Source organism: Lepidochelys kempii, chromosome 14 (assembly GCF_965140285.1).
Source record: "Lepidochelys kempii isolate rLepKem1 chromosome 14, rLepKem1.hap1, whole genome shotgun sequence".
In the NCBI taxonomy this organism is placed as follows: Eukaryota; Metazoa; Chordata; order Testudines; family Cheloniidae; genus Lepidochelys; species Lepidochelys kempii.
The window spans coordinates 38,522,098-38,544,004 of record NC_136393.1 but is presented as its reverse complement, the minus strand read 5'-3'; the positions used below and the strand labels follow the sequence as shown (position 1 = coordinate 38,544,004).

General features: G+C 45.7%; 2 protein-coding genes and 1 pseudogene across 2 annotated transcripts in view; 2 read left to right on the top strand and 1 right to left on the bottom strand.

The window, feature by feature from the left end:
• The window catches only part of LOC144929110 (von Willebrand factor A domain-containing protein 5A-like), a 181,279-nt gene that overhangs the window by 55,727 nt on the left and 103,645 nt on the right, over positions 1 to 21,907 (bottom strand). The gene's annotated exons all lie outside the window — the stretch shown is intronic.
• Positions 1,782 to 2,719, top strand: LOC144929457 (olfactory receptor 11A1-like; annotated as a pseudogene).
• Positions 14,719 to 15,675, top strand: LOC144929454 (olfactory receptor 6N1-like). Its single transcript, XM_078848887.1, has one exon. The coding sequence runs from the start codon at positions 14,719 to 14,721 to the stop codon at positions 15,673 to 15,675; it is 957 nt and encodes a 318-aa protein (XP_078705013.1).

Here is a 21,907-nt window from a genome sequence, read left to right as displayed (position 1 = left end):
CCTCAGGAGGTCATCTAGTCCAACCCCCTGCTCAAAGCAGGACCAATCCCCAGTCAATCAATATTCCTGTTTTTGTGTCTTTTTGTAACTTAAGGTTTTGCCTAGAGGGATTCTCTGTTTTGAATCTGATTACCCTGTAAGGTATTTACCATCCTGATTTTACAGAGGTGATTTTTACTTTTTCTTCCATTAAAATTCTTCTTTTAAGAACCTGATTGGGTTTTCATTGTTCTTAAGATCCAAGGGTTTGGGTCTGTGTTCACCTATGCAAATTGGTGAGGATTTTTATCAAGGCTTCCCCAGGAAAGGGGGTGTAGGGTTTGGGAGGATTTTTGCGGGAGAAAGAAGTTTCCAAGCAGGCTCTTTCCCTGTTATATATATTTATTAGACGCTTGGTGGTGGCAGCAATAGAGTCCAAGGGCAAAAGGTAAAATAGCTTGTACCTTGGGGAAGTTTTAACCTAAGCTGGTAAAAATAAGCTTAGGGGGTTTATCATGCAGGTCCCCACATCTGTACCCTAGAGTTCAGAGTCCGGAAGGAACCTTGACACAGGGCATGAATGTGGTTTGTGAATATTAGAGGGACAAGGTGGGTGAGGTAATATCTTTTATTGGACCAACTCCTGTTGGTGAACAAGAGAAGCTTTTGAGCTACACAGAGCTCTTCAGGTGAATATTAAGAGTTTTAGCCTTTCCTTCCCACTGCAGCGCCAGTCAGTGTTCATAGCACCTTTTCACAGAGATGGAGCATGAGATTCATGCCTTGTGACAGGTCCTCAGTTGGGGAACTGTCCCAATGACAAAAATGGAGCTACCTTGATTTACACCAGCTGAGGATCTGGCTCAGTGTGTGCCCCAATGGGTGGCGAGTGGTGATAGAGTCTTACTAACCCAGATCACACATGCCAGATTGTTTCTAGACTCCGAGTTTAGGGACAGCATCTTTTCCCCCCTCCCCCACCCCACTCCAGTGCCTTTCCTGTTCCTGTATCATCCCACACTCATTATGGAGTGGGGAGGGTCATTCCCCAGTTAGGGTTGCACAACAGCCTGGTTTTACCCCTTCCTAAGATCCACCCTCCAAAGAGCTGTATTTTATGACGGCTACATAGCTACTGTTGGGAAACAGAAAAGGCACTGCCAGTCCCTCACCATGTTCCCATCACCACCACAGGCACTAAGGGAGAATTTACTCCACTTCATAATTTATGGCATGAACTGATCTCTTGTGAGGGGGTGAAAATTATTCCTTCTCCTACAGGGCACTGAAATGCTGAATATACCAGGATATAGTGTTAGAATTAATGGAAAGAAATCTAACAGCAGGACGGTGCCTAAGAACTCTAGACCACATTGAAAAATCTCAGTCCAAGATTTTAGTTGATGCTTGATTTTGACTCATAAGACATGGCATGATTCTGGCCATTGCCAGAAACGAAATACAGCATTTAAGCATCATTGTTAAGCTCTAGTATGTCAGACAGAGAAATGATCTGATCTGTCATATCAGTATGTGGCTACGAGACAAATGGGCTGTTATAGTAGTCACTGGTATCCGTGTCAAACACCCTCTTGCCCATCAGAGCAATGTTCTGTCCTCAGACTCAGTTTCCTGGCACTTGGCTCTGAAATCTAAATTTAGTCTTAAAATTTCAGCCTGTAACCAGGAGAGGAAGGGGAGTTTCTGAATATTTATGGAATTAATTCATGAGATTTGATTAACTTTGAACTCTGTGTCCTTCCAATTCAGTAGCACAGATTTATTGTTCCTAGACACAACCAATGGCAGACTGCAGAAACCAAACAGCCATCACTGAATTCTTCCTCCTGGGATTCGGGGATCTCCCTGACCTGCAAATTCTTCTCTTCCTGATGTTCCTACTGATCTACATGGCAACCATGGTTGGGAACACCCTCATCGTGGTGCTCGTTGTGGCTGATCAGCACCTTCACACCCCCATTTACTTCTTCCTGGGGAATTTGTCATGCCTGGAGATCTGCTACACCTCAGCCATCGTGCCCCAGATGCTGGCCAGTCTCCTGACTGGGGACAGAACCATCTCAGTCAGTGGCTGCATCACACAACTGTATTTCTTTGGTTCTCTGGTGGCTACAGAATGCTGTCTCCTAGCAGCGATGTCTTATGATCGGTATTTAGCGATATGTAAACCCCTGCACTATTCAACTCTTATGAATACTGGGTTTTTCGTCCAGTTGGCTGCTGGGTCCTGGTTAAAGCTTGTTTGGCTACTACTATCTTTGTTTTATTCCTATCACAGTTAACATTCTATGGCCCGAATGACACTGACCATTTCTATTGTGATGTCATCCCACCTATAGAGCTCTCCTGCAGTGACACACACTGGTTAGTATCCTGTGTATTCACCCTGCCTCCATTCCTACTAACCCTGACATCCTACCTGTGTATCATTGCCAGCATCCTGAGAATCCCTTCCACCACCAGTAGGCAAAAGGCCTTTTCCACCTGCTCCTCTCATCTCATTGTGGTGACAATTTTCTATGGAACCCTAATGATTGTCTACATGCTACCGAAACGTGATACACTGAGAGACCTAAACAAAGTGCTCCCTCTCTGCTACACGGTCCTGACTCCCCTGGTAAACCCCCTCATCTACAGCCTGAGAAACAGAGAGGTCAAGGAAGCTTTGAGGAAAGCATTCAGTAAATGTGGCTTTTGCAAAAACATGCAGAGACTCTGAGATAATAACTTAGCTTTGAAAACCTCAGGCTGTCTGGGTGATTTCAGCAATCATCCCCCATTAAAATTAAGTTGAAAAGTCCTAGTGAAAATCTCAGCACTCAGTGCTGTCCATCTCAGTGGAAGGACCAGGGAGGGAGGGAGGTGGCCATAACCATGTTCCCATCATGGAGTTATGGGCACTAGGCAGAATGGAAACAAAATTGTAACCAATTGTTTAGATCTTTTAAAAAGCCATTCTTGATCAAAATAAATGTTTGGACAATAAAACTAGTAACTCCTTGTGCAGCAGAGATGGGAACGTAAGGCTGGGAAATCTGCCACCCCTGAAATTGTTCTTATTACCATCATAACCATCTGCAAACCAACCATCTTCACTGAACTCACAGAGGCCGGAGGCAAGCAACCAGGCCCCAGCAGTGACCTCTGGACACTTCACCAGGAACAGCGTTATAGCTCTTATCTGGGCTATACCTGGCTGTGACCAGCTCCGGGAAAGCGACAGCTCCAGGCTCTTCGGGCCCTTGGAGGCAGGGAGGTTGGGCAAACAAAGAGGTAGACTCACACGTCAGGTCCACTGGGACTGTCCAGGCCCAGCTGGGGGTTTGCCAGGGCACCCGTAGAACTGAGCCCGTTCCGGGGGTCGGGTCTGTCAAACGGTCACTGACGAGGGACTCTGCTCATGGCCCTGCAGGGCACCAGCTGCTCTGCTTCCCCCAGCTGCACAGAGCAGTTGAAAGGGAGGGGACCTGTTACAATGAGCGTCCCCAAAACTAACTGCAACAAGCCCAATGTCCAACAGGGCTAGTTCTGAGGGCACAGTGTCTAGTCAGCCCCAGGTACCCCAGGCAGCTCTGCTCCACACAGGGCCCTTTCCTCAGGGGGTGAGGCAACTTACGGTGAGAGGAAGCGGCGACCACCTACCAACGGGCAGAACTCCTGTGATGCCAAACACGGCAGTGCTGGCTCAGTCACTGGGAGCACGTCAGGGCTTGGCCAGAGGTCGGGGAGCTGGGCACCAGTGAGAATTGTAGGGCTCCGACTCTGCAGAAAGGATTTCCCAAGGGACCTGACGGAGCTAGTCACCCAAATCTCTTTTAAATGGGAGATGGACGCCTATCTCCTTAAACGTCTCTGAGAATCTCAGCCTGGAGAGCCACTGGGATTCTGTCATGGTAGCTTCAATCTATGCATTTCCATTGGAAACAGAACCCACATCAACTGAAAGGCACTGGATGGATGGGAAACCCCTGCTAAACCATGCTACATGGCAGAGGGGCATTGCTGGCACATGATGGCACATATCACATTGGTAGATGTGCAGGTGAACGAGCCTCTGATAGTGTGGCTGATGTGATTAGGCCCTATGATGGTGTCCCCTGAATAGATATGTGGACACAGTTGGCAACAGGCATGTGAAGTAGTTATGGGTGAGGACAAAGTCACAAAGTTCAGCCACCAGGTTTGCCGTGACATTTTCGGGGATACTGTTCCTGACGACTTGTAGTCCATCTTTGTGTGGAATGTTGGTGTAGAGGGCTTCTACATCCATAGTGGCTAGGATCGTGTTTTCAGGAAGATCACCGATGGATTGTAGTTTCCTCAGGAAGTCAGTGGTGTCTCGAAGATAGCTGGGAGTGCTGGTAGCGTAAGGCCTGAGGAGGGAGTGTTTGAGGACAATGTATACCTTCAAAACAGCGTCACTGCTACGGGTACCCGCATGACCCCACAGTATGCCAACATTTTCATGGCTGATTTAGAACAAAGCTTCCTCAGCTCTCGTCCCCTAATGCCCCTACTCTACTTGTGCTACATTGATGATATCTTCATCATCTGGACCCATGGAAAAGAAACCCTTGAGGAATTCCACCATGATTTCAACAATTTCCATCCCACCATCAACCTCAGCCTGGACCAGTCCACACAAGAGATCCACTTCCTGGACACTACAGTGCTAATAAGCAATGGCCACATAAACACCACCCTATACCGGAAACCTACTGACCACTATGCTTACCTACATGCCTCCAGCTTTCACCCAGACCACACCACACGATCCATTGTCTACAGCCAAGCTCTACGATACAACCGCATTTGCTCCAACCCCTCAGACAGAGACAAACACCTACAAGATTCGAGCATTCTTACAACTACAATACCCACCTGCTGAAGTGAAGAAACAGATTGACCGAGCCAGAAGAGTACCCAGAAGTTACCTACTACAGGACAGGCCCAACAAAGAAAATAACAGAACGCCACTAGCCATCACCTTCAGCCCCCAACTAAAACCTCTCCAACGCATCATCAAGGATCTACAACCTATCCTGAAGGATGACCCATCACTCTCACAGATCTTGGGAGACAGGCCAGTCCTTGCGTACAGACAGCCCCCCCAACCTGAAGCAAATACTCACCAGCAACCACACCCCACACAACAAAAACACTAACCCAGGAACCTATCCTTGCAACAAAGCCTGTTGCCAACTGTGTCCACATATCTATTCAGGGGACACTATCATAGGGCCTAATCACATCAGCCACACTATCAGAGGCTCGTTCACCTGCATATCTACCAATGTGATATATGCCATCATGTGCCAGCAATGCCCCTCTGCCATGTACATTGGCCAAACTGGACAGTCTCTACATAAAAGAATAAATGGACACAAATCAGACTTCAAGAATTATAACACTTAAAAACCAGTTGGAGAACACTTCAATCTCCCTGGTCACTCAATTACAGACCTAAAAGTGGCAATTCTTCAACAAAAAAACTTCAAAAACAGACTCCAACGAGAGACTGCTGAATTGGAATTCATTTGCAAACTGGATATAATTAACTTAGGTTTGAATAAAGAGTGGGAATGGATGTGTCATTACACAAAGTAAAACTATTTCCCCATGTTTATTTCCCCTCCTACTGTTCTTGTAAAGTGCTGGAAATGGCGCACCTTGATTATCACTACAATAGGTTCCCCCCCACCCCCCACCCCGCACCGGCTCTCCTGCTGGTAATAGCTTAATAGCTCACCTTACCTGATCACTCTTGTTACAGTCTGTATGGTAAGAAGAAAAGGAGTACTTGTGGCACCTTAGAGACTAACAAATTGTTTCATGTTCTCTGTGTATATAAAATCTCCCCACTTGCAGACATCTGATGAAGTGAGCTGTAGCTCACGAAAGCTTATGCTCTAATAAATTTGTTAGTCTCCAAGGTGCCACAAGTCCTCCTTTTCTTTTTAAGAATGGGAAAGAGGCAGCTATAGTGAGAAGAATCCACCATAGGAGAGAAGAGCAACAGGCTGTCATGCTGGGAAATCGACTCTAGATGGCAGCAGAGTAGAGGAAATGGGGCGGGGGTGGGGGGCAACAGAAATACTGACTCGTGACCAATAGAGTTCAGTAGCCAATACAATAATGGGAAAGTTATACTGTAAAATGGCTGCTAGGTGGCAGCATGTTGTAAGAGTGAGACACGGGCCACTATTTTCAAAAATGCCCATTAGATGGCAGCATCTCTTGAATACTAATTTAGGGCGGTGCAAGTACATGATAACTGGCCATCACCTTGGACAGGCATCTCCCAAAAATGTAAGCTGGTGTTTGTCCATGTTCTAAAATATTTTCCACAAAGGATCATTACGCTAAAACGTGATGTAGAATGGGACTTGTATAATTGCAACTCACAGTGGGCATTGTTAGCTACAACGCTTTGGAGACACAAAATGAACCAAGTGGGAAAAAGGTCAAAGTGGGACCATTTTGAAAAGCACGAAGAGAGAATACAACTATGAGAGAGCATTTACACTTTTTAAATCGAAGGGGAAGCCCATTTTCTGTCCCTTCAGGTAACTGCAGGTCTCTACTGAGAAAGTCCCATTTCTGCAGAATGATGAAAGACAAGAACCTCAGTGGAACTGGAGTCTTGTCTGCCAAACCCTGAAGAGCTCTGTGTGTCGAAAACATGTCTCTCACCAGCAGAAGTTGGTCCAATAAAAGGTATTACCTCACCCACCTGGTCTCAAACCCTGAGAAATGAGTTCATCGACTCCAGTGTGAGCTGTCCTACGAATAGAGGTGAGCACCCAATTCCAAACTGCTGCTGCTTTGCATTTATATATCACCTTCCGAACCGGGGTATTAAAGTGCTTGAGTAATTAAGCATGAGCAATTTAAGATTCACCTTCTGTGAAGAATGTGGGAAGTATCTGTATTCATTTTTACGATACATAGTCTGTGTCAGGATGCTGGGCAAAGGTAGGTAGGACAAGTGTTAGGAGCTGGAGATCCCGGAACTGAAGCCAGGGGTCAGAGTCAGTATCAGGGTCAAGAGTCAAGCCGAGGGTCAGAGCCGGAGGCAGAATCAGGAATTATTTTCCCCTTCATTTCATTTGCCTACAGTTCTTGCCATTCCTTCCTTAGCTCACTTTTGATTAGGTGTTTAAATTCCACTTTGCTTAAGGGGATCCCGAGGTCAACTTGTTTGCGATTAATAACACTTTTTGCCAGCCAATTCGTTGCCTGCTATCCCTGTCTGCACCAGGATCCATGTGATTACGTTGGTTATATCCAGTTCCACCAGTCTGGCTGTTAGCAGTAATATATCATTAAGAGAATCATTTCTGCTGTCAGACTCACCACTGTGAGTTGACTGCTGCAGCCCTGATAAGGAGTCAGACAGGATGGCCACAGCAGCTGGCCACACATCTAAAGCACGATTTAGTGCTAGCATAATCCCTGTGTATCTCAGCCATAAAGACGGATACAAAGTTAGCCATACAGCTTTCTTGAGTCCGAGTGAGGGCACACAGGAAGCTGTTCCCACTCTGTTCTTCCTCTTTGGAACCCTCTGTATGTATCTGTCAATAGTGTCCCCACTTATAGAAAATCAATATAATTGTGACATCTTGTCTATCATTCTTTTATTGATTTCATTATATAATTCCACGTCTTTCCCGACCGGGGGTGATTTTCTAAGGATAGACTATTTTCCCATAGCTATACATTTTGGTCTCTTTCAATCCCTTCTTTTCATGAAGATCAGCTATCCACTTCTGTACCTTATTTACATGGGGAATGTTGACTTTTTGTCTGAACCGGTTAGCTTAATGCTATCTTCACTATTATCTCGTACTTTGACCCAAAAGGGTTGAGTCTGGGAGCTTCGTTCTAAGAGTCAGCAGCAGCTGATGGAAATGCGTATATCTGTAGTACAGAGATACAGTAATGAAGTCACCACCTGATATGCAATGCCTGTGTGTGGATATAATCTAGTTCGGATTTGTATTCATTGCTGACCCAAAGGCCGGGCATCCATACTCAATAACTGGTCTAATTAGTGCTCTGTATAGCATTGCCACCATTTTCATATCCACTCCCCAGGATGTTCCAAAGGTATTTGACTTTTGCACTTATCTAATATTTTCAGTATGGTCCCTCCAAGTGAGCTTGTTATCAAATATCACACCGAAAGAATTTGTAATGTCAGTACATTTATCTATTGGTCATATAGCTATAACTTTACATCTTTTTGGCTTTTCCATGTTGTGAGGATCATTCCCTTAGTTCTGTCTATGAGAATTTGAAGGCCCACCTCTTCCCCATTCTGCACTTCTCTTAAGTGCATCATCATTCTTTTGGTGGCACTTTCAAGGTTTTTGCTTTTGATCCATATGGCACAGTCAGCAAACATGATCCCTATTCCTATCCTCATCTCTTCAGGGCGATCATTTATCATGATGTTAAAGAGGGCTGGCGTAACTACACTGCTCTGTGGAGTTTCACTTGCAATTTACTATATGTTAAGGAAAGCTTTCTCCAGTTGGACTTGTACAGTTCTTTTGCCTAAGAAGTTCCTTATCCATCTGTACATTCTTCCTATGTTACCCATTGAGGCCACTTTATGAAGTAGTTCCTCTCTCCAGAACACATTGTAGGCTTTTTCTATGCCCAGGAATATTAGTATAATGAATTCTATGATTCTCATGCTTTTTTGTGCTTCTGTCTCTATCCTGACAACGTGGTCAATCACACTCCCACCTCACTGGAGCCCACTTTGTGTTTTATCTATAAACCTTCTTCTTTCTAGGTGTGCTACTGTTCTCTCCCTTACTATACTTTCCATGGTTTTACCTAAGCCACACTAAAGTTTACATTTAAAATATCCACATCCTTCTCCCATCCCACCTCTTCATCTCATAATTATCCTTAATGTTCTTTTCTTCTCCCTAATTTGTAACCGCTGATATTTATCATTACTGACTTTTTGAAACATGGTGGCCAGAGTTTCTGCTTTTCTTTTGTTAGAGCTTATTACTCCATGCCCCGCAACTGGAAGACTTGGTGTTACGTGACTCTTACTCTTTATTCCATTCATTTCCCTAGTTTGTTTATATATAATCTTTGCTGTATTGGTATTTTTACTTACTTCCCCATGTTATGGTGTCCAGCTCTCTCTTTTTGCCCTTTTTATAGCCCTTTGTGAAACTACCTTACTTTTTTATATTTCATTAAGTCCATTACTTAAGGATTTTTTTGCTGTCTTATATGACTTATTCCTTTCCCTAATTACCATTTCATATTCCCTGTTCCACCATGGTACACTTCCCCTATCTTCAGGCAGTGCTGGCATCCTAGGAATAGCTAGGCTGGCTGTCTTTATGATTCCTTTATTAATATTACTACAGAATTCCTCAATATCTTCACAGATACATTACTTACTCACATATTGCTCACTTCTCTTTCCAAAGATTTTTCCAGTTTGCTTTTTTAAGATTCTAAGTGGGGATATCCTTTTCCTTGAGATGTAATTAATGTCAGGACCTGGTCACTAGCCATTCCCACCCCTCTGTCAATTTCACAGCTGCATTCACTCGCTATGGTCCCAGATCCAGACATGAGAAGCTTCCCTCAGCTGTATTGAACCTGGTAGGCGCTCCATCACTTATTGCTAAATTATTCTCTTCAAAGATTTGCTCTGAACATTTTCCATGTTTTTCTTACTTCCCTGCAATCAGTTGTGACTATTCAGATCACCACAGACAATGAGTGGGCATGTGACACTTGCAATGAATTCTTTCAGGTCCATAGCCTCTAGTTTCCTGCATGGGTTATAAACATGATAAAGTCTTAGAGATGTAGAATTGTTTTGTATTGGTATCTCAATAGCATTATCCTTGATATTTAGCTTTCTAATCTCTACTTCAAGGTACTTCAGGTTCTCCTTAGTAAAAGGGTATCCGTCCCCACCTTTTCCATTTCTCTATGATGTCCATATAGACCATATCCTGGGATTTTATAGTCTCATTTTTCTATTCGCCAAGTCTTGTATGCATATTAGATCAGGCTTTGTTTTCATACCAAAAATATTGGTCTTTAATTCCTACCCATGTGCTATTAAGCTGCGGGCATTCAAGCTGAAAATCTGTTTCTGACCGTCCATAGTAGTTTCACTGAGGAAAGTCTGAAGTTGTTCCACTGACAGGTTGCTAGGCTGCAGCTTTAATTATAATTCTCATTTTCTGTTTTCTTTCCTGTTTGAGAACTACAATTGATTACATCAACCATTACTGCAATGAATCTCTTTTCATCCCAACGTTACTCATTCCCTCCCATTAATTTGTTGCAGGCTATTGCCTTTCCTCACATCAGGTTCTCTTTTAGGTATCTCCTAACAGCTTCTGCACAGGACATGTTATTAGCAACTTGGGTTTCTTGTAGTTCTCTAGCTTGCTCCCCTCAGTACAGCTTGCATATTCTGAGCTGTGTTTCCCCCACAGTTGCAACATTTTTGTTCTGTCCCTTCCACACAGTCATCCTGTGAATGGTCACCTCCACACTTACTGCACTTTATTTTCCCATTGGAATTATTTGCAACATGACCAAATCTCTGGCCGCTGTAGCATCTCACAGAAAGAGGACTATAGGACTTTGATACCCTAAAGTTACTCTGATATTCTGGACTATCTGGTCACATCCCTCCCTTAAAATGTGACCAGCACAGCTGTCAAGCACTTGCTATCACTGCCTCTTCTGCTAATTAGCCTCTTAGCACTTATCACCTTATCTCCACCTATTCCTTGCTTTCTTTCCTGAAATTTCATTTGGCACCCAGATACTACCCATCTTGTTTCTGTGAGGAATTTGGGTAGCTGACAACTTATTTGTATTTTACTTAGCACCTTTGTCTTAAGGAGTGTCCCTACTTGGTCTTTTTTTTTACATTCCACTAATGAGTCTCCAGCAGGTACCATCTTAGCTCTTGCTCTGTCTCCAGCACTTTTTTGATCCCCTCTGCCATTCTCAGGGGGTTGATATCTCCTATCTTTATGTCCTTATCTACGGATTTTACTGTTAGGTAATTTCCCCCCATTTCCCTTTCCTGCCCTCCTATTTGCTGGTCCTTCTTCTGGGTGCAGAGAATCTCCCCTTTTCTTTTTCCTTGCTGGCATCCAGTCTTCGTCAATGCTTTCCCTGTACTCATGGTCTAGCCTGGTTTCAGTTTCATTTCTCTCATCCATCTCACTCTGCCCAGCCAGCCACCGAGCCAGCACCCCACAGTCACCACTGAAACAGCCTTTCTTCAACCAGAGCCTGGACACTTCCTTTTACACCCCATCGCTTTATATAGGGTCAAGGAGCCAATCAGGGATAGCTAAGACCACTGTCAGTCAGATCACATGAGGCGGAACTTCCCCTGCTGTTAAACCACTGCAGATTGTGTGTTGCAAGGAACAATCAAATTACAAAGGTAGCAATGTGGGGATGTTTGTTGCCTGGTAGTCCTATAGACCCACTAGGCCTTACATCATCTCTTCTAGGGGTGCTGCCCAGACAGGCTCTTCTAGGAGGATGATGGTATGCTTGGCAGATAAGGGAAGCTTGACTATCAAATCCACAGTAATAATCACCTAGAGTCTAGATAGGGTGTCTGAAGGTGCTGAGGGGCGCCTTCTTACTAACTAAAGGAGGAAGTGGTCTTGGGGAATAGAGCATCCAGGAAAATATAGGGCTTGAGGATGCACAGCAGCTGGGTATGGTCAGGGAGGTATTCCCCTTTTCAGGACAGGGCATTGGCTGCCTTGTTCTGGTGACAGGTGATGGTAAAATAAAAGTGTGTGAACAACAGGGCCCACTGAAGCTGTCTTTGGTTCAGCGCCTTTGCCCTACGGAGATAGTCCAAGATTTTAGGATCTGTGTATACCTGTATTGGGTGTTGGGCACCTTCAAGGTGGTGGTGCCATTCCCCGAAGGTGGCTTTGATTGCTAGAAGCTCCGTATCTAAAATCTCATAATTTTGTTCTGCTGGGTGTGAGTTTCCGAGAATAATAAGCACAAGGGAACAGGTGCTGTTGGGGGCCTGATTCTTGGGGAAGTATGGTCCCAATTGCAACATTAGATGCATCAGTCTCACTGACAAAGGCCCGCATTGGGTCAGGATGGATCAAGACTGGAGCACTGGTGAAGGACATCTTGAGCTGGTCGAACACCTGTTGAGCCTCCGGAGAGTAGGTGAAAGAGGCGTGTTTGGGGAGGAGCACTGTCAATGGGGCTATCTGGTCTGAAAACCCAGGCATGAAGTGCCTATAAAAATTAGCAAACCCAAGGAAGCACTGCAGCTCCTTGATGTTCCAGGGGTGCCACCCAGGTCCGAACAGTATTCACCTTCCTGGGGTCCATTTTGAGGCCCTCGGAGACAGGATGTAACCCAACTACTTCACGGAGTGTTGGTCAAAGCTGCCCAATTGTGTTCGCACCATGGGAAGTTCTCTCCGAGGGCTGTCAACCTGTTCAGGTGTGTTTAGTGCCCCTTGCAACATGCTGGGTAGGGGGTGACCCACTGCCTCCATGTCCCACAGGGCTGGCCTTGTACAAGTGTGAGGGGTGGTCCAGGAAAACTTCCAGAATCCTTGGCAAAGGTAGGCAGGACTAGTGGCAGGAGCTTGGGATCCCAGAACTGAAGCCAGGAGTCAGAGCCAGTGTCAGGGTCAAGCTGAGGGTCAAGCAAAAATCAGAGTCAGAGTTAAGCCGAGGGTCAGAGCCAAAGACAGAGTCAGGATTGGGATGTGGGTCAAACCCAGGTTTTGACCTTTAATCGTATTTGTTACTCTTCTCTGAACTTTCTCCAATTTGTCCACATCTTTCCTGAAATGTGGTGCCCAGGAGTGGAAGAATTACTTCTCGTGTCTTGCCTACAACACACCTGCTAATACATCCCAGAATTATATTTGCTTTTTTTGCAACAGTGTTACACTGTTGACTCATATTTAGCTTGTGATCCACAATGACCCCCAGATCCCTTTCCACAGTACTTCTTCCTTCTGCACTCATTTCCCATTTGGTATGTGTGCAACTGATTGTTCCTTCCTAAGTGGAGTACGTTGCATTTGTCCTTATTGAATTTCATCCTATTTACTTCAGACCATTTCTTCAGTTTGTCCAGATCATTTTGAATTTTAATCCTATCCTCCAAAACACTCACAACCCCTCCCAGCTTGGTATTGTCCGCAAACTTTATAAGTGTACTCTCTATGCCATTATCTAAATTGTTGATGAAGATATTGAACAGAACCCGACCCAAAACATATCCCTGTGGGACCCCACTCATTATGCCCTTCCAGCATGACTGTGAACCACTGATAACGACTCTCTGGGAATGGTTTTCCAACCAGTTATGCACCCACCTTAGAGTAGCTCCATCTAGGTTGTATTTCCCTAGTTTGTTTATGAGAAGGTCATGAGAGACAGTATCAAAAGCCTTACTAAAGTCAAGATATACCACATCTACCGCTTCCCGCCATCCACAAGGCTTGTTACCCTGTCAAAGAAAGCTATCAGGTTGGTTTGACATGCTTTGTTCTTGACAAATCCATGCTGACTGTTACTTATCACCTCATTATCTTCTAGCTGTTTGCAAACTGATTGCTTAATTATTTGCTCCATTACCTTTCCGGGTACAGAAGTTAAGCTGACTGGTCTGTAATTCCCTGGGTTGTCCTTATTTCCCTTTTTATAGATGGGTACTATATTTGCCCTTTTCCAGTCTTCTGGTATGTCTCCGGTCTTCCATGAATTTTCAATGGGGTGGCGAGTGGTGATAGAGTCTTACTAGCCCGGATCACACATGCCAGATTGTTTCTAGACTTTGAGTTTAGGGAAAGCATTTTTTTTCACCCAGTGCCTTTCCTGTATTATCATCCCACACTCATTATGAAGTGGGGAGGGTCATTTCCCAGTTAGGGTTGTACATCAGCCTGGTTTTGCACCTTCTTAAGATCCACCCTCCAAAGAGCTGTATTTTATGACTGCTACATAGCTACTGTTGGGAATCAGAAAAGGCACTGCCAGTCCCTCAACATGTTCCCATCACCACCACAGGCACCAAGGGAGAATTTACTCCACTTCATAATTTATGGCATGAACTGATCTCTTGTGAGGGGGTGAAAATTATTCCTTCTCCTACAGGGCACTGAAATGCTGAATATACCAGTATATATTGTTAGAATTAATGGAAAGAAATCTAACAGCAGGACGTTGCCTAAGAACTCTAGACCACATTGAAAAATCTCAGTCCAAGATTTTAGTTGATGTTTGATTTTGACTCTTAAGACATGGAATGATTCTGGCCATTACCAGAAGTGAAATACAGCATTTAAGCATCTTTGTTAAGCTCTGGTATGTCACTAGAAAGGATATGATAGACAGAGAAATGATCTGATCTGTCATATCAGTATGTGGCTACCAGATAAATGGGCTTTTATAGTAATCACTGATATCCGTGTCGAACACCCTCTTCCCCATCAGAGCAATGTTCTGTCCTCGGACTCAGTTTCCTAGCACTTTGCTCTGAAATCTAAACTTAGCCTTAAAATTTCAGCCTGTAACCAGGAGAGGGAGGGATTTTCTGAATATTTATGGAATTAATTCACAAGATTTGATTAACTTTTAACTCTGTGTCCTTCCAATTCAGTCGCACAGATTTATTGTTCCTAGACTCAACCAATGGCAGACTGCAGAAACCAAACAGCCATCACTGAATTCTTCCTCCTGGGATTCGGGGATCTCCCTGACCTGCAAATTCTTCTCTTCCTGATGTTCCTAGTGATCTACATGGCAACCGTGGCTGGGAACACCCTCATTGTGGTGCTCGTTGTGGCTGACCAGCATCTTCACAGCCCCATGTACTTCTTCCTGGGGAATTTGTCCTGCGTAGAGACCTGCTACACCTCAGCCATCGTGCCCCAGATGCTGGCCAGTCTCCTGACTGGGGACAGAACCATCTCAGTCAGTGGCTGCATCATACAACTGTATTTCTTTGGTTCTCTGGTGGCTACAGAATGCTGTCTCCTAACAGCGATGTCTTATGATCGGTATTTAGCGATATGTAAACCCCTGCACTATTTAACTCTTATGAATATCAGGTTTTCCTTCCAGTTGGCTGCTGTCTCCTGGTTAAATGGTTTTTTGGGTATTACCATCTTTGTCTTATTCCTATCACAGTTAATATTCTGTGGCCCAAATGAAATTGACTATTTCTATTGTGATGCCCTCCCACTGATAGAGCTCTCCTGCAGTGACACCCACCAGGTCATATTGGTGGATTTCATACTAGCCTGTGTATTCACCCTGCCTCCATTCCTACTAACCCTGACGTCCTACATGTGCATCATCGCCACCATCCTGAGAATCCCTTCCACCACCGGGAGGCAAAAGGCCTTTTCCACCTGCTCCTCTCACCTCATTGTGGTGACAATTTTCTATGGAACCCTAATTACTGTCTACATGCTACCAAAACGTGATACACTGAGAGACCTAAACAAAGTGCTCTCTCTTTGCTACACGGTCCTGACTCCCCTGGTAAACCCCCTCATCTACAGCCTGAGAAACAGAGAAGTCAAGGAAGCTTTGAGGAAAGCATTCAGTAAATGTGGCTTTCGCAAAAACGTGCAGAGACTCTGAGATAACTTAGCTTTGAAAACCTCAGGCTGTCTGGGTGATTTCAGCAATCATCCCCCATTAAAATTAAGTTGAAAAGTCCTAGTGAAAATCTCAGCACTCAGTGTTGTCCTTCTCAGTGGAAGGACCAGGGAGGGAGGTGGCCATAACCATGTTCCCATCATGGAGTTATGGGCACTAGGCAGAATGGAGACAAAATTGTAACCAATTGTTTAGATCTTTAGAAAAGCCATTCTTGATCAAAATAAGTGTTTGGACAATAAAAATAGTAACTCCTTGTGCAGCAGAGTTGGGAATGTAAGCCTGGGAAATCTGCCACCCCTGAAATTGTGCATATTACCGTCATAACCCTCTGCAAACCAACCATCTTCACTGAACTCACAGAGGCCGGAGGCAAACAACCAGGCCCCAGCAGTGACCTCTGGACACTTCACCAGGAACAGCGTTATAGCTCTTATCTGGGCTACACCCGGCTGTGACCAGCTCCGGGAAAGCGACAGCTCCAGGCTCACCGGGCCCTTGGAGGCAGGGAGGTTGGGCAAACAAAGAGGTAGACTCACACGTCAGGTCCACTGGGACTGTCCAGGCCCAGCTGGGGGTTTGCCAGGGCACCCGTAGAACTGAGCCCGTTCCGGGGGTCGGGTCTGTCAAACGGTCACTGACGAGGGACTCTGCTCATGGCCCTGCAGGGCACCAGCTGCTCTGCTTCCCCCAGCTGCACAGAGCAGTTGAAAGGGAGGGGACCTGTTACAATGAGCGTCCCCAAAACTAACTGCAACAAGCCCAATGTCCAACAGGGCTAGTTCTGAGGGCACAGTGTCTAGTCAGCCCCAGGTACCCCAGGCAGCTCTGCTCCACACAGGGCCCTTTCCTCAGGGGGTGAGGCAACTTACGGTGAGAGGAAGCGGTGACCACCTACCAACGGGCAGAACTCCTGTGATGCCAAACACGGCAGTGCTGGCTCAGTCCCTGGGAGCACGTCAGGGCTTGGCCAGAGGTCGGGGAGCTGGGCACCAGTGAGAATTGTAGGGCTCCGACTCTGCAGAAAGGATTTCCCAAGGGACCTGACGGAGCTAGTCACCCAAATCTCTTTTAAATGGGAGATGGACGCCTATCTCCTTAAACGTCTCTGAGAATCTCAGCCTGGAGAGCCACTGGGATTCTGTCATGGTAGCTTCAATCTATGCATTTCCATTGGAAACAGAACCCACATCAACTGAAAGGCACTGGATGGATGGGAAACCCCTGCTAAACCATGCTACATGGCAGAGGGGCATTGCTGGCACATGATGGCACATATCACATTGGTAGATGTGCAGGTGAACGAGCCTCTGATAGTGTGGCTGATGTGATTAGGCCCTATGATGGTGTCCCCTGAATAGATATGTGGACACAGTTGGCAACAGGCATGTGAAGTAGTTATGGGTGAGGACAAAGTCACAAAATTCAGCCACCAGGTTTGCCGTGACATTATCAGAGATAGTGTTCTTGACGGCTTGTAGTCCATCTTTGTGTGGAATGTTGGTGTAGAGGGCTTCTACATCCATAGTGGCTAGGATCGTGTTTTCAGGAAGATCACCGATGGATTGTAGTTTCCTCAGGAAGTCAGTGGTGTCTCGAAGATAGCTGGGAGTGCTGGTAGCATAGGCCCTGAGGAGGGAGTGTTTGGGGATAATGTATACCTTCAAAACAGCGTCACTGCTACGGGTACCCGCATGGCCCCACAGTATGCCAACATTTTCATGGCTGACTTAGAAAAAGCTTCCTCAGCTCTCGTCCCCTAACGCCCCTCCTCTACTTGTGCTACATTGATGATATCTTCATCATCTTGACCCATGGAAAAGAAGCCCTTGAGGAATTCCACCATGATTTCAACAATTTCCATCCCACCATCAACCTCAGCCTGGACCAGTCCACACAAGAGATCCACTTCCTGGACACTACAGTGCTAATAAGCAATGGCCACATAAACACCACCCTATACCGGAAACCTACTGACCACTATGCTTACCTACATGCCTCCAGCTTTCACCCAGACCACACCACACGATCCATCACACAGCCAAGCTCTACGATACAACCGCATTTGCTCCAACCCCTCAGACAGAGACAAACTCCTACAAGATTCGAGCATTCTTACAACTACAATACCCACCTGCTGAAGTGAAGAAACAGATTGACCGAGCCAGAAGAGTACCCAGAAGTTACCTACTACAGGACAGGCCCAACAAAGAAAATAACAGAAGGCCACTAGCCATCACCTTCAGCCCTCAACTAAAACCTCTCCAACGCATCATCAAGGATCTACAACCTATCCTGAAGGACGACCCACCACTGTCACAGATCTTGGGAGACAGGCCAGTCCTTGCGTACACACAGCCCCCCAACCTGAAGCAAATACTCACCAGCAACCACACCCCACACAACAAAAACACTAACCCAGGAACCTATCCTTGCAACAAAGCCCATTGCCAACTGTGTCTAGTCAGCCCCAGGTACCCCAGGCAGCTCTGCTCCACACAGGGCCCTTTCCTCAGGGGGTGAGGCAACTTACGGTGAGAGGAAGCGGCGATCACCTACCAACGGGCAGAACTCCTGTGATGCCAAACACGGCAGTGCTGGCTCAGTCACTGGGAGCACGTCAGGGCTTGGCCAGAGGTCGGGGAGCTGGGCACCAGTGAGAATTGTAGGGCTCCGACTCTGCGGAAGGGATTTCACAAGGGACATAACAGAGTTAGTCACCCAAATCCCTTTAAAATGGGAGATGGATGCACATCACCTTACACACCTCTGAGAATCTCAGCCTGGAGAGCCACTGGGATTCTGTCATGGTAGCTTCAATCTGTGCATTTCCATTGGACACAGAGCCCACATCAGAAAAAAGGCGCTGGATGGATGGGAAACCCCTGCTAAGCCTTTGAGAGCTGCTGCCATTGTATGCGCTCTTGTAGCCACGAATGTTGCAATCATTTTTTGTACGATTTTGTTCCCAGTGGCTATAGTTTGAAACAGCACCCACCTAGCAGTAGGTAAGAAATGAGGAGAGATGCAGTTATGCTGTCTAGGGCCACAAGAGGGCAGAGAGGACAGGTGCAGCTGTGCTGCCCAATGAACAGCAGCCAAAGTGGAGGGGCAAGAAAGGAGAAGTTATGTTGCCAAAGGACCAATGGAAAGGGAGGTGAAGCTGTATAACGGTGTGTAAGTGCTGAGTAGAGAGCACTGAAGAGAAGAGGACCTCTGTGCTGCATAGTGAAAGGTGGATAGTCGCAGATGTTATGGAGTCAGTTATGGGCTGTTATATTAAATAACGGCCACCACATGACATGAGAGTCAAGAACGGGAAAGAGGCAGCTATAGAGAGAAGAATCCACTAGAGGAAAGAGCAACAGGCTGTCATGCTGGGAAATCAACACTAGATGGCAGCAGAGTAGAGGAAATGAGGTGGGTGGGGGTGTCAGAAATACTGACTAGTGACCAATAGAGTTCAGTAGCCAATACAATAATGGGAAAAAGAACAGGAGGACTTGTGGCACCTTAGAGACTAACAAATTTATTAGAGCATAAGCTTTCATGGGCTACAGCTCACTTCATCGGATGCATAGAATGGAACATATAGTAAGAGAGATATATATATACATACAGATAAGTTGGAAGTTACCATACAAACTGTGAGAGGCTAATTAGTTAAGATGAGCTATTAGCAGCAGGAGAAAAAAACTTTTGTCGTGATAATCAAGATGGCCCATTTAGACAGTTGAGAAGAAGGTGTGAGGATCCGTAACTTAAGGAAATAGATTCAATATGTGTAATGACCCAGCCACTCCCAGTCTCTGATCAAACCCAAGTGAATGGTATCTAGTTTGCATATTAATTCAAGCTCAGCAGTCTCTCCTTGGAGTCTGTTTTTGAAGCTTTTCTGTTGCAAAATTGCCACCGTTAGATCTTTTACTGAGTGGCTAGAGAGGTTGAAGTGTTCTCCGACTGGTTTTTGAATGTTATGATTCCTGATGTCAGATTTGTGTCCATTTATTCTTTTGCGCAGAGACTGTCCGGTTTAACCAATGTACATGGCAGAGGGGCATTGCTGGCACATGATGGCATATATCACATTGGTAGATGTGCAGGTGAACGAGCCGCTGATGGTGTGGCTAATGGGATTAGGTCCTATGATGGTGTCACTTGAATAAATATGTGGACAGAGTTGGCATCGGGCTTTGTTGCAAAGATAGGTTCCTGGGTTAGTGTTTTTGGTGTGTGGTGTGTGGTTGCTGGTGAGTATTTGCTTCAGGTTGGGGGGCTGTCTGTAGGCAAGGGCTGGCCTGTCTCCCAAGATTTGTGAGAGTGATGGGTCGTCCTTCAGGATAGGTTGTAGATCTTTGATGATGCGCTGGAGAGGTTTTAGTTGGGGGCTGAAGGTGACGGCTAGTGGCGTTCTGTTACTTTCTTTGTTGGGCCAGTCTTGTAGTTGGTGACTTCTGGGTACTCTTCTGGCTCTGTCAATCTGTTTTTTCACTTCAGCAGGTGGGTATTGTAGTTTTAAGAATGCTTGATGGAGATCTTGTAGGAGTTTGTCTCTGTCTGAGGGATTGGAGCAAATGCAGTTTTATCTTAGAGCTTGGCTGTAGACAGTGGATCGTATGGTGAGCCATCAGGGGCTCGTTCACCTGCACATTTACCAATGTGATATATGCCATCATATCAGATTTATTGATTGATTGATTTGGCTTATACAAAAATATGAAGACTTTCTCAATAATGGTATCCCATATTTGGACAAACTTTGTCATGAGAAGAGATATGAGATGATGTGAATCAAACTATGTGTGTCTTTGCAACAAAGCCCGATGCCAACTCTGTCCATATATTTATTCAAGTGACACCATCATAGGACCTAATCCCATTAGCCACGTCATCAGGGGCTCGTTCACCTGCACATCTACCATGTGCCAGCATGTGAAGCCAGGGGTCAGAGTCAGTATCAGGGTCAAGAGTCAAGCCGAGGGTCAGAGCCAGAGACAGAATCAGGAATTGGGACAAGGGTCAAAACCAGGTATCAGCATCCCAGTTGCGTTTCCAGGGGTCGATCAGGAGTCAGAATCCAAGTCAGAGTCATGGTCAGTACCAGGACTTCAGACACAGAGAAGCAAGATGGTCATGGCAGCTGGCTGGGATCCACATTGTTGCCTGGACACTTCTTGGTGCGTCCCATAGGCGAATATAGGGTCAAGGAGCTAAGAGCACTTTCAGTCCGATCATGCAGGATGGAATTTACCGTGGCGTACAACCACTGCAGATTATGGGCCACAGGGAATGAGTCAGCTACAGGCACTGCCAGGTTGCAGTGTGGGGATATTACTTACCCGTTAACCTTACAGGCCCAGGTCCAAGTCCTGCTGATACGCACAGTTACTTTGGGTGGCTGTGGTCTGGGTAGCTAAGGGTTAAATTCTGCAAGCACTGCCTCATGGTAGCTGTAGACAGACCTCAATGGTCTGATGCTCAAAAGGAAAAGCCCCGTGGGAGAAGTGCATGAAGCAGTGTATGAGAGATACAGGGTGGGTGAGGTAATATCTCTTATTGGACCAACTTCCGTTGGTGAGAGAGACAAGCTTTCAGCTATGACACTGCATGAACCAGTGTAGTCAGATTCAGACGCCCTTCTCGAACCAGAGAGGGACCTTTGGGCAGGAACCCTGAACTAAGGGACTTTGGAGTGGATAAAAAAACAGCCTGTGGCTCAAAGGGTTAATGTGATGCTTGGCTATATAAACGGGGTGATCTGGAGCAGAGAGGCTATTTTACCTCTGTATTTGGCACTGGTGCGACCACTGCTGGAATCCTGCATCCAGTTGTGGTGCCCACAATTCACAAAGGGTTCAGCGAAGAGCCATGAGGACGATTAAAGGATTGGAAGACTCAAGGAGTTCAATCAGTTCAGTTTAACAAGGAGCAGGTTAAGGGGTGAACTGATCACAGTCTGTAAGTTACCAGGTGGGGACCAGAAATGTGATAAGGGTGGGCTCATCAATCTAGCAGAGAAAGGTATAACAAGGGTAAAGAGCTGGAAGTTGAAGCTAGACAAATTCATATGAGAAATAAGGCACAGTGTTTATCAGTGAGGGTAATTAACCACTGGAACAATTTACCAAAGAGTCATGGTGGATTTCCCATCAGTGGAAATTTTAAAATCAGGATTGAATGTTTTTTCTGAAGCATCTGCTCTAGTGCAAACAGG

Coding starts and splice junctions, on each gene's coding strand:
- LOC144929454 (XM_078848887.1), top strand. CDS start 14,719: ATGGCAGACTGCAGAAACCAAACAGCCATCACTGAATTCTTCCTCCTG.